At 37.8% G+C, this 13,532-nt stretch overlaps 1 protein-coding gene across 1 annotated transcript; it reads left to right on the top strand.

Moving 5' to 3' along the window:
- The first annotated feature begins 638 nt into the window (after positions 1–638).
- On the top strand, positions 639–10,399 carry LOC131772668 (protein SCAI-like). The gene is made up of 18 exons (XM_059088629.2): positions 639–763; positions 1,547–1,616; positions 1,772–1,797; positions 2,584–2,670; positions 3,329–3,427; positions 3,731–3,827; positions 3,947–4,045; positions 4,186–4,257; positions 4,778–4,858; positions 5,126–5,251; positions 5,491–5,601; positions 6,133–6,211; positions 6,419–6,515; positions 7,009–7,090; positions 7,525–7,597; positions 8,338–8,514; positions 9,147–9,247; positions 9,789–10,399. The coding sequence occupies exons 1-18, from the start codon at positions 651–653 to the stop codon at positions 9,939–9,941; spliced, it is 1,743 nt and encodes a 580-aa protein (XP_058944612.2). The 5' UTR covers positions 639–650; the 3' UTR covers positions 9,942–10,399.
- The last annotated feature ends 3,133 nt before the right edge of the window (positions 10,400–13,532 follow it).

Raw genomic sequence — 13,532 nt, 5'->3', positions numbered from 1 at the left:
CAAAGGCAAAGAACGAGGATATATCACTTACTATGAGGTCCGAGAAGACGAGGTTAGTAAAATTGTTATCTGTAGTCTGTCGGGTATAGGAAGCGGATTGGAGTTGAGACGGCTTCAAAGGACTGACGCATTTTAAAAGTAGAACGAGTCAACAAAGACAACAGCAACAGGCTTTATTTTATTTCATCACTATAGCAGAATATTGCCTTATTGCAAAAGTGATTTAAATCAAATTATGAAGGGACGATACAAGGAAAAAGGAAAATTAAAGAAATGACAATAATCATTTATTTTTTGTTTGGCTAGGTAACGAATGAAATGAGTTTGTCTTGTAACTCAAAGCATAAAGAGATCAACAGGAAAAACTGAATAACGGTGAAATAATAATACAATTCGTAAGATGTGGAATATATCCATTCCCAGCACGTTTTAACCTCCATTTTTAAGAAACAAAGGTCATGGGTTCAAATCCCGTACAGGCCGGAATTTTTTCAGGCCTTGTTTTCTTCGAAGATTGCTTGCATATTCACATATCACGAAATAGATACCAACTAACTTAGCCAATCTGATGACGCAACGCTAGCAGATTTAACTTTGAGTACAGTTGAGCCCGCGGCAATCACATGCTAGCAGTCTGTTGTCAAACAAAAATGGCGGAAGACGTAAACAACGAATCTCCTCCATCGAAAGCGGATGAACGAAAAATCGTGGTGGAATTTTGCCAGCTGCAGGAAAAATCCCGACAGCTTTTTAACGCGCTAAGGTATTGTGATTTTCTCTCTGAGTTAAGATTATCGGTAAATTACCTCAATACATCCCCTGATTCCCCGGAAACCTGAGCAGCTAAAAGGGCGTGTAACCTTTGGTCAGCTTTGTTTATTGTAAGTTTAACTTTGTTTTCTCATCGAAGTCATTAGTACATTTGTGATTCTTGACTGCCAAGGAAAGTCATTTCACTTTTCTCAGCATCAGTTATTAAACCCTTGAGTCGTCACAGATGTTTCTTGTGTGGTGTGATAGAATGTTCGATATTTGTTCGACTTTGGGATAGGGGCAAGGTCCGAGGCTATTTACAGCCTGATCGCTGTACGAAAAACCTATTAAGGAAAATTCTGCATATTACCTTACAACAACGTTCTTGTCTTCAACTCAGTCACATAGTTCTTTGTTCTCTATCCGAAAATCCTGATTAAGCATGTATTGTAAGTTAGAGGCGCGCGCAGTTTAAATAAACAACATCGTACAACGATTGAAATCGGATATGGCAGTTAGTCATCTCGATAGATTTTTAAGGGGTACTGTTAAGCTTTTGACCCCCTAAGAATGACTGGCATCTAATTTCAGAGATTTTCAATTTTAAGAGACAGCTAAAGGGTTCCATAAGGCGCAGATCTCCATGAATACAAAATTATACGCTTTATGTTTTTATCTTCACTGTGCCCTCAATTAATCTTCATTGACATAATGGTTATGTTGTTCCTCCCCTATTGCAAACTTTGAAAATTTATGAGGTTAAAATAATTTTTTAATTTGATATCTATGACAGAGACTTGCCCCAGTTTGGACACAAGCACTGGCAAACACATTTTGGCAGAACATTTGATGTCTACACAAGGGTGAATGTGACATTCTGATTGTTTTTAAAAGTACATATGATAAGTTTTATGCACCTTTCATTATTTTTGTCCTTTTAGTGTGGTGCGTGTTTTCTTATTTTAATTGTGAATTTGACATCACTAAGTTAAACACCTAAACTTTGTTATTTTATCAGCTGTGGAAATTTCAGCAAAACCACAGGTATGTGTTTACTGAATAAAATGTTACAACTTGTTGTAAATTTATCTGGAGATCTTTCCTTCTTTCACCAAGAATTCTTTGTTCTTTTAAAAGTTGTTCCCTTCATATACCCAATTATTTGGTTTTTGTTTGGAGAAATGAACTAAGAGAGGTTTAAATTATGTGTTGATACATCTATTCTCACTAAAAACTTATTGATGGTAATCAGCTTTGTCTCTATGAGTGACCTTTATTAATTAAAAATTTAAATGTTGTTTTCTACACCGATACTGTTAGTTTATTCAAGTAATTCTGGTTATGATCACCTTGCAATCCTGAAGGTACTGTGCATGTAGCACAATTGTTAGTAAAGGGAAGTACATTTTAGTTTCTTGCACAAGCCTTACAGTGACTTGAAAGACTCAATTTGTCCTTTTCAACTGTGGCTGTAGTAATTTCTTACAAGTAGAGAAGTTCTTAGTTATTTCCTGATTGAGTGTGTGGTGGATGAACGTTGCATAGTAGTTATGTTTCCTGTATATTAAGCCACTACCTTGGATTCACAAGAATGTATTATTGGTCTAATTTTGTGATATAAAGCGGCAATTAAAAGCAGTTAGTAAAGTTTGTTAAGAAGCTTCAACTTAGTTTTTTTTTTAACCCTCAATCAATTAAAAGTACTCATCAAAGTTGGCTTCATGTCAATTGGCAGAAATCAGCCAAAAAAGAATATGTTCAGTGAAAATTCCATATTTAAAATTTATTTTTGAAACATCACCATGTAAAATTGTATTTTTGTTTTCCTAGATCTATTCTGGATATTCGGTATAACCTTAAAAGATGGCAGATAGGAGAAATTGCATCAAAAATTGGACAACTCTATTATCACTATTAGTAAGTATCATTTTTCTTTTGTATACCTTCTTAAATGTGGCTGGCATTGTTCAAAAAGAAATTGGTATAATTTCTTCAGTTACATTTGTAATCATGTGATTATTGCTCACCTCTATGTGGCTCCCTCTTTGTGCAAAGGGGAAGGGGTGGGGGTCACAGTGGTATCAGTTAGGTGTTCATGTTTATGCTCTCTCTTTTCTGGAAAGAGGGGGCTGGTGGGGAAACAGGTGCATGATTTCAGAAGAAACTTTGGCTGGTCTTCTGTTAGAATTCTGTGAAACAAAGGATAGCCTAACCTGAAACAGAGAAGGACATTACATTTCATAGGAGGGTAAAAATTGTTGAAATTCTCTCTCCACTTAAAACGCTATATAATAGAGTATATCAAAATAGCGGTGGTTGAGATGAACGGGAAGTTATGAGACTGATTAGTTGTGACATTGTGTGGCAAATGTTGGAAGGAAAGAGTTGTAAGAGCAAGAACTAGGAAACCCAAGTAACTTGCAATATCCTCATATCCTCATCAAGAACATAGGCCCCCCCCCCCCCCAACAAGCCTCACCCAACAGTGATCACATGACCTCTATACCGGTTGTATGACTTTTCTCATTCTTTTGCTTTCCTATTTGTTTTTATTTACTAACGATTTCCTTTACAGTCTTAGGACAAGTGAAGCAAACTACCTTCATGAGTCATTTGGGTTTTATTCTGCCATTCGATCCAGGGCATACTACAGTCAGGCAAGCAAGGAAGATAAGTAAGCAAGCAGTATTGTTTCAGATACTGTTATAAAACTTAACAGAAGGATGGGGGAAGGTGTACAAGAAGCAAGCAGTGAAAATAGAAGAAGCAGCTTTTTTTAATTAAGAAATATTGGACCGTATTAGATATTCGTAGACCCTTAAAATAGGTGTGAGACAAGCCAAAGTACACATACATTTTCTACACCGTTTTAAAAAATATTTGTATTGAATTGCAAATTCAAATAACTCATTTCTACATATATAAATTCTTACTTTAAACTTGCAACTATTAATTGTTGTGGTATGTACTTCTTCAGGCCTGATTTGATGGTGAAAAAACTCCGTTACTATGCACGCTTTATAGTCGTCAGTCTTCTCCTCAACAAGGTGGATCTTGTGAAAGAATTGATACAGGTGCTTTATTTTTTAATTTATGCAACTCCTTGTCATTCTAGGGTTTCCGAGTCCCACCTATGTTTGATCTGTAGCGAGTCCCAATCCGCTAAAGCAAAATTTCTCGTTTCTCTTTCCAGGAGCTTTATCATTACGTCGAGGAATATGTTAATGTGTATGAAGCGGACGACGATGAAGAATGGAGGTTGGTGATCAGTGAAGTGACAGCCTTTATGGAGGTATCAAAAATGTTTTATACTTTTCATGGCAACTTTTGGGCCTGATTGGATACCTTTTTAATTTTACAACTTAATAGCCTTGATAAAGTAAGTCCAATGGCGAATTTTCCGGTCAGACCTGTTTTTTCTTTCCTAAACAGGCAGATTCGTTGGTAACGGTCATGACTCCGGATGTTGTGCCGGTCACTCTATCACATAGAATGGGAGAAAACGTTTGTACATTTTTTTCTTTCCAGTAAATCAACCAACTTGATCGTCATCTATTTGTAGAAGTCCGTGTTTTTAAAGTTTATTTGATTAATAAGATGCCTGATTTTGTATGGGTAAAAACATTATTTCGAGTGTAATTTGGTGTTAGTAAGCGGGAGTAAATTTTTCAAAGAGAACAAAATTGCTTTTAAAAGCCTGTACGACGAGTGCAATTTGTAGTCTTTGAAAAATTTACGAGCGCTTCTTTGCTCCAAATTGTACTCGAAATCATGTTATTATAATTATGGTAGTAATTCATTTGTTGTATGATTGCATAAATTCTGATTGTCCGGGTGAGGGTAGTCTTGAGAAGGACTGTTGCCCATAGTGGAGACTGAGTTCTCGACAGCCTTGATAGAAGTCATAACCTGAGTGAGCTCGATCAGGACTACCCAGTCTCTCACACGGACGATCAGACTAAACGATCCAATATTACCCCATGGCACAAACCATTTACTGTATTGTATGTTGCATCTTCTCCAGGAGATTCCTCCTCAGAGACCGGTCAGTGGCACATCGTTATCTTTACAAGAAATTATTATTGTGGGAAACTGTGAAAAGCAGGTATCTCATTGAATTTTTTCTTTTTCAGACGCGTGTCACATATGCACCTAGCAATGAGCTCGCTCTCTGTAAAGTCTCTGTGGCCCAGTGGCACAGCATCGGAGCGCGGAATCCAAAGATCTTGGGTTCGAACCTTAAGTACCATTTCTCTTGAGCTGAATAAGCCAAAGTTTTGAAGATTTCACATAATCTCACATCAATCCGATAAACGCTCACTTGGCGCATTTTTCTTTTAAAAATTTGCTTCTCACGTTATTGTTTTTACAGGTAAAATTCAGCGAGTTAACTTTGGACATGTTTCGTATGCTGCAAGTTCTGGAGCGAGAGCCTGAGGATGCACCTTCGCGTACTTTGGTGACTTCTACCGAGGTGTCTGAGGGTCAAGATAATCAAGTATGTTGTAATCCAAACACTTATTTCGTTTCAGGACGCTTGTTACACATGAACATAGTATGTACATGGCCCGGTTAAGCAACGAGTTCTCTGTGTCTTAGTGGTAGCGCGGATGAGAGATTGGCTGGAGCACAATTTCTCATTTGGGAATTAGGATTTTTTTCTGTGTTCCACGCTCGCGATAGGACGGAATATCAAATTTTTTATTTATCTTCTTTTATATCGCTGATTTTTTCAAGGAAGTCAATGGTGTGGAGCGATCGTCTTCCAAGCGACCAAATCCTCATAAATATCTCCTGTATAAACCGACACTGACTCAGTTGTATGTGTTTCTGGCCTGTGGTATTAAGGTGAGTATTCACTTACTACTGGCGAGTCTGAGACATGCAGAATCAAACCTCAATACTACATTGGCTGGTTATTGATTAGCTATAGACACTCTATGATATTTTCTTTCTTTAACCTACCAAATCCAACTGAACGCAAATCAGGTAAAATGTTGACTCGGCCTTCTCGTGGTTTTCATTCTTATTTCATTGGCATTAAGATTTGCCATTTTTAAGTCTCACGGAAAGCATTTGAAAGGATGCGAGAAAAGTCAACCCTTTCACACGGTGTTTTTACGTGTTTTTCAACTATTTCTCGAAGCCTACATGTAAGGAAGAAAAAAAACTTGCCCTCACACTTGCGCTTCAAGGCCTCGACGATGATTTTGTCTAAACACTAAAAACCACAAGTTTTAAACTGACATGACCTATGAAGCGTCCGAGGACTGATGTAGGTTTCTAATGTGATGTTTAATCACATTAATAGAGAAAGATGAGATTAATAGAGAAATCACATGAATGTTCTTAATGTTCAAGCTACTATCCTTGTTTAAGGAACTTCCAAACAATGGCGTCATGTTGGTTTATGTGTCCGGTGATGGTTACTTTGGAAACGCGAAAGCTGGAGAAGAAGGTAAGAACACGTCAGTTGCATTTTCAACTCGTTCCAGTCTTTTCACTCCGGAAGGTGCTTCATCATCGCCTGCAATGTCTGCTTCTATGACTCGTGACTCGTTCCCAGCTCTCTTGCGCTTCCAAAGACCTGTAAGAATCAACTGGTCGCTTACCATAAAAATTGCTCACATGATTCTTTTCTGAGGAGATCCTTCTATCTCGTCAGGTCCCTACGAACAGGGAGGTGTCGCTATGAGCCACAAAAAAATATCAAACGAGGAAGCAGCGAGACGAACGAGAACAAACCTGAAGGATGTTCATTGGTGCGTTGAGTGATTTCCATAATTGTTAATTATTATATTATATATTTTTTTAGTGAACACGAATCGCTTTTGGACTCACTTTTCACGGCCTCACGACCTCACCCCCAAAAATGAAATGTTCAAAGGAAATTTTTAGTTTGTTTAAATGTATTTGGCTTAACCCGAACAGTTTAATTGGTTCATAAAAGAAGGGAAATGTTCTCACATTTTTGTCACCTTTTGAAATAAAATTCTTTTTAAAGATATTGAAAAAGGTATGGACTTCAACATTGTATAAGGGGTAGAGGGATGTTTTTTTCAGAGTGGAAAACGATGATTGTAACTTAGTTAAAATTAGTGCATAAGTATATTAGGTCGGTGTGGTCTCGTCAGCTCGTCGATAGGGCATCTTAACGGTAGTCAGAGGCTCGTATGTTCCATCCTCGTCAGGTATTTTTTTTCTTTGTCTTCGCACGTGGCAAATTAATTGCAAACATCTTTTGACTTGTTCTAGCTTGTACCCAGAAGACCTTGTGCCCTTTAGTAGGAAGCCTCTTGTGGTAATAGTAGACAGCTCAAACAGTCATGCTTTCAGGGTAAGTTCTATGTGGTGCCCTTTTATCTTTCTTAAACCATAAACTTTTATTGCACGGTTGCACCCAATAAATCACTCTCTTGCTCAATACTACCATTCCCGGTGGTACACAAGGCCTCGATTTGTTATATCCAGAGACTCAACCTTTTCAACCTTGTTGAAAAACTATTTACCTTTTTCTAGAAGAATAGTTTGTAACTGTTTTCTTTTTTATTCTATGATGGGGGAACAAAAAATAAATTTGGGTCTTTATTCACTTAAAGAAGAAACACTTTTTCTTTAAAAGTCCCGTGCTTACTTGTTTCGAACCTGTAGAAAACTGAGATTAATCAAGTCTGCGCGCATTACTATCGCTAACATTATTTCATTCGATGGTTTCGTCCAATTGTTAATACGACTGTTCTAGTAACAAAGAGATTTTTTATTCTTCTACAGTATTTTCCAAGTTTATTTGGACAACCGCTGGTCTGTTTGATGTCACCAATTACTGTTCCTACTACAATGCAAGGTAGGGTTTGTCCCATTTCAATAACATCGGAGAAACAGAAAGAACGATGATGGACAGAAGTTACAAGCGTAGTTAGTATAAATTTTTTCTGGATCAATGTCAGTATATGAGCAACTACGTACCTACCCCTCCCCTAACTCAACACCAGTCAACTGATAACAAGTGAGGCCCTAATGATGGGTTAGGGGAAGGGTAGGCGCGCAGTTGCTCAGATACTGGAAAAAATCAATTTTTTGGCAAATAGCATTTTGTTATAATTGACTTGGTGGCCAATTTATGCAAGAAGCCTTTCTGTAGAAAATCTCTTTCGTTTTTAAATTTCAAGTAGCAATTTTTCTCTTCCTCTCCCCCCTTTGTATTCTTTTTGTATTTACGCACGGTGCGCGCGATTTCATAAATTAGCCAATCACGTCAAAGAACTCTAACCTTGACATTGGAAAACTGACGTGAACATTTTCACGTACTTTTAGTTTGTTTTCGCGGAGTTTTAGTTTTGTTGTTTATGAGCTTTCGTTCGCGTAAATTTGTTACACCTTTGTTTGGCATTTTAAGTAGTTACAGAGTTTCTATTTCAGCCCAATGTTGTGGTTCATATTTCCTACGGAGTTTGGACTCTAGCCTCCTTTTTCGTAAATGGATTTTTTACACTTTCGTTACTACGGTCCTATAATTTGCCTGAATATTTAAATTATGTCTGCGAGGTTGTGCACGGTCTGTTTCTCGGATTACTTACTTTACAGAACAAAGTCGGAAGGGGAGTCTCTTCACTCTGTTCCTCTTCAATCCGCTGGTTGCCTTCTGCTATGTGAGCAGCATTGCCGATCTTCGCAGTGACTTGTGGGATAGCTGTCAGCGGCAAGTTCGACGAATAATGAACGACATCCTTCGAGTATTTTACGATTGGTCTCGATATGTCGGTGAGTCGTCGGAGGCGCCTGAGTGCAACCACTGCTGGAAACTGGTCTAAACTTTGCAATTGGAACTTTATTTATTTTATATTCCCAAATTTTGACATACTGTCGAAGATAAGATGAGAACTCACTTTTCTTTACTCGACGACTGTACTCAAAATTTATCATCTCTTTGCTTCTGACATCTCTTTTCTTTTGTCATAACGCATTAGAAATTACTGATCGTAGCTCGTAGCAGTATGCAGGACGCATGTCACATCTGAATCTAGTTATTTCTTCAGTCGCAGTTGGTTTCTCTGCAGCTCAGTGATAAAGCACAAGACCCCTAAATCTGGGATTCGAATATTCGTGGGAACTTTTTTTTTTTCTATCTCTTATGCTCGTGCTTAAAACGATTGACACATTTCCCTATACGTAGACAGATCTTAGAAATTACTATGTCTCCGATAACATACGTTTTTATCTAGATCCAGTATTAAGATCTTGGGGTATTTACTGTAGAATTTCTTTTGAATTCTTTCTCTCGTTTTTTTGTTTCATAGAATTTGAATCTGTCAGTAATACTCACATTTCTTCAAAAAGTTTTTGGATTACTTAGAGTAAGGAATGCAAGATAATCTTTTTCTTTCCTTTGACAGATGTTGTGTTTATTCAATTCCTTGACGACGAATTTCTTCGGCTGATGATTCTCCGTTATATTTTCTGTTTCTACACAATGCATCTTCATCGAGCATTTAAGGTAGGGTAGTCGATCTGGGCATGGAACAGCTTTTCAGTCTTGAATTTAGCCACTGAAATGTTGTCGAAATGTGTTTTTAGGAAAAAACGAATGATCTTCCCTTGACTCAGTTTACCAAATAGAATTCATGCGAGCAGAGAGCAGTTTTTAATTCATTTTCAAAGGAAACCGGAATTGCATCAGTTTTGGTTTTCTTTGCTCTGTGATCGGTCCATAAAACTCGCTCTACTCTATCAAGTACTCATATGGAAAACTACATAACTTGGTCACCCGCGTTTTCCTGCGCTTTGGGCAATTTTTTTTTGGCTTTACTTTGAGTTCGTATTGGTTATCAAGGGTATATTTCTTTCATTTGATTGGCCGTTATGATAACTTGGTTCTGGTGTTACGATACTCGTCGAAAAGTGCTTTATGATATCGATATCCCAGTCTACGTGTTTTTTGTTTTAATTTTTACAAAGTTTTTTGTCTGTAGTTTTCTCTCAGATAATTCTAATGAGCTCATTGTGCTCTCCTTTGTGTTTGTTTTCCCTTTCTTTAGGGTTCAGACTTCTACCCAAAAAGTTTTCCAAGATTACCTGCAAAGGAAATTCTTCTCAACGGCAGCATAGAGAAACAAGTTCTTGAGCTGGCCTCCATGTTGGATGTACGGAGTCTTTTCTACGAGATTGGAGAAGGTCCTCCCACGGATTAAACGTTTTCCATCTACTAGCGTCTCTTACGATGATTCCACGCTGGCGTGACATTGAGGTAGGCGTGACAGGCAGGAGCGACAACATTTGTGAACAGACTGTGTGATACGAGCATTCAGGCTGTGAACTTCTGTTCAAAGGATAATGGATTTTTGATTACTCGAGGAAAGGAGTTACTTGAATGATTAAACACACCGATCACTGGCAGATGAACCACATACGTGTTAAAACTGTTCAAAAGATTGAACACGATTAGTCTTTGCTGATATGAATACTGGATATCAAACAGAAGATCTACTGGAGACTGAAGAATCAGCTACTTTTGGTCTCCCGTACTGCAAAGATGTTTGTATCGGTGTTAAAGACATTCTCATCACCAGTGGAAAAAAAATATAGATGTACATAAAAATCCATTAGTCTGTATAACGTTTGCACTTGTGGATAAAGTTTTATTTTTGTACTTTTTCTGGCTTAACTTTTTTATCATCTGAGAATTTTTCAACCCTGAAAATGATTGATTGGAAATTAATTCCCAGGATAAGAGGAATTCAAACGGAAACAGATTAACACGCTGTCACTCACATTTGCTGTTTATGATATTTTCTTTGCCAGATGCAACCTTTTACCCTTATTCATCACCTGACTATCCCTATCTCTGTTAGAACAGAGAAAGAGGGAGGGGAGGGGAGGTTCAGGAAGTGCGCGGTGTGTTCTCATTATGTCTGAGTGGTTAGCTCTTGTCCGTCGCATAGACACAATAAAAGGTTCTCATATAGGTGATGGCTTTACGGCAACCGGTTAAAATTTGGTCATTTTTCAGCTAATGGTTCGATCATTCTCGTCAACGTTAACGGAATTTTTTTTCGGTTAACCTTTTTTCAACGACTAACGGTTAAAATTTGTCAATTCTTACCGTAACGGCTAATTTTATTTTACTGTCACGGTTTACGGCTAACAGTTAACCTCATTGAGACCCTCCAGAAAGTGATGTAATCCTAACATTCCAATGATATTTTGAAAGAACATTCCAATAGTATTAAACGTTTATTTCGATTTTTGATGAATCTGTTGCACCGCGGCACCAGGTCCGATCTGTTCACTTGGTAAAAGAAAGAAATTCAAGATATTAGTAACAAAATATTTCCTTTTTCATTTCATAGCCGGTGATCTCGCCGATAAATATCCAAAAAAGGCAAAATACTAAAAATAAACGTCAATATTACTCCAATGAACGTTGTTACTGTGGCGCTCACAGAGAAGCGCACCTCTTTCTCAGTGACGTCAACAAGAAAAATCACTCTTGAGAAATGTGTGTTCATTTACAAAAACATCTCTCGGTTCGTGCGTACTTATAATTATTTTATTTTCGGCGATTAATTCTTCAAACACCAGCTGGAACAGCAGCCATTTCACCATTGATAATTTCGTATTATCAATTGAGTTGAAAGTGTACCGAGAAAAGCAAGTCATGTTCCCACCAAAAGCGTAGCTCCATCTTCTACATTTAAACACGCACACAACCTACACCTCCTCCATTCGCTTTTACGAAGGGCTAACGCTTGAAACGTAAGTTGTGAAATTTTTTTACGGTGGTCAATTTACATTATCAACTTAGTTGATACTATACCAATTACCCTGTTATACTCTACCACCGACGCAGCACCACAGTTCCTTTAAAAACTTACCCCCCTTATTTAACTACTGCATCGAGTCTCCATAAAGTAACGAAGTATGGAATCAGGGTCACCACTTTCCTCACAAAAATGTCATCATACCAAACTAAACGAAGAGGAAACTTTTGATGGCGATCAGAACAATCAAACAGAAGAAAGTTTTTCCGAAACGTTCGTTATTCCTTGTATTACGCTAAACGACGGCGGTGGATCAGCAGAAGGGAGAGGAAGCGAACGTGTTAAGAGTAAAAGACAACGCAAACCATTGTCGCCTAATTTCCCAAGGAAATGGAAGAACCTTGGCCGCGATAAGTCCAAAAGAAATGATGCATCCTCTGGCAAACATTTGAAAGTGGATTCATCAGGTAAAAGAGAGCGCGGGAGGTCATGGCCACCGCTTTTTCTGCAAAAGGGAAAATCTGACGAAACAGCAGAGTTTCAAGAAGAGAAGGAAGGCATCAGCGCTGAAAACATCCATCGGAGTGAAATTTCGCGGAGGCAGAGAAGAAATGCAGTTTGTATGATCTTAATGCCCGCTCGATATTTTAAAGTGCTTCCATATTTGAGATTATTGTTTAAAATAAGCATGCTCTCCGGTACTGACTTAGTTTAAAGAGACACACTCAGGACAAACTTTCAGTTATTGTTCATGACAGAAAGTTTTCATTATGATCAGTCAGTTAATAATAGTAATAATGATAATAGTGATAATAATAATTACGAAATAATAATAACAGTTGCGAAATAAAAGTAATTAAAGAGGGTCTCAATGGGGAGATGACCGTTTACAGCAAACAGTTGAAATGTTGGCCATTTTACGGCTAAACGGTTAATGTATTTCTGTCTGTCCTTCTAATACTTAAAAGGAAAATTGTATGGTTAACTTATTACAACGAACGGTTGAAATTCGTCAATTTTCACGCCGAAAGGCCGGTTAACCCCATTGAGACCATCTTAACACCGAACATTTTGACTTTATACACCCTTTCATCTATAGTAATTTTAACTTTTTTCCTTTGCTCTGCAATTTTTTTCCACGTACGGGGTAAGGAAAAATACGAGCAGTGAGCAAAATGACAGGTCGTTTTATGAGTAAAACCATCGAATGAGGGATTACTCTTTTCCAGTGTTTTGGCTCCTGGAGTTCAAAATGACATTCTATAGCCTTATCTGACTATCGTATCGATCGCACAAAACATGTGAGAAAACCGAAAAAAATTCTGAAACGAAGCAATTCACATGTTTTTGATGCCTAACTAAAACATCTGATGCCTAATAAACGACCCAAAAAAAAATCAAAGGGGCTATTTTGTTTCTCGCTTTCCGTTATTGTAATGTCCTGCTCTATCTTGTAATTCCTTCACATGTTTACGCGTTCCGCTGCCCTAATATGGTTAAATGACGTAACATTTAATAATTATTCACCGCAGTGGAGGTGAGAGAAATCAGTCGAACCTGTATACGCAACATCGTATTAAGCGGTCACCCGGTAATGAGCGGTCGCTCTTAAAGTCCCGAAAATTTTCTCCTCTATTAAATTTTCTCCTCTATTAAGCGGTCACCTCCTCCACTTGTATTGAACGGTCACTTAGAGCGCAACCACTAAATGAAACTAAGAATAAACTCCCAAGTCAATTCTAATCAAATTTTAAATAAAAGTTAGTAGTGCTTTTGTGTTAGTTTTGTACATTAAGTTGTCTATTATAGCATGAAATGTCGTTTTTTTCTAAGTTTTATAGTACTCCTATTCTATGTAACCTGTCCACTTGTATTAAGCAGTCACCCTGTGGGTGACCGCTTACTATAAATTTGACTGTATTGAAATAGCCGCGAAGCAGCGAGTTCTCCAGTTTTGCCGCTTTCACCAATTTCATTCCTTTTAGTTATACTACTTCGATAAATGGTACTTTTGACGTGAGC

This window comes from Pocillopora verrucosa, chromosome 4, assembly GCF_036669915.1.
Source record: "Pocillopora verrucosa isolate sample1 chromosome 4, ASM3666991v2, whole genome shotgun sequence".
NCBI classification, from domain to species: Eukaryota; Metazoa; Cnidaria; class Anthozoa; order Scleractinia; family Pocilloporidae; genus Pocillopora; species Pocillopora verrucosa.
This window is presented reverse-complemented; position numbering and strand designations above follow the sequence as displayed.

Bases quoted from the DNA above. Each gene is read 5' to 3' on its own strand.
- LOC131772668 (XM_059088629.2), top strand. From the start codon at position 651: ATGGCGGAAGACGTAAACAACGAATCTCCTCCATCGAAAGCGGATGAA. The intron at 764-1,546 runs GTATTGTGATTT...TATCTATGACAG, and splicing joins CAGCTTTTTAACGCGCTAAG to AGACTTGCCCCAGTTTGGAC. The intron at 7,598-8,337 runs GTAGGGTTTGTC...CTTACTTTACAG, and splicing joins TGTTCCTACTACAATGCAAG to AACAAAGTCGGAAGGGGAGT.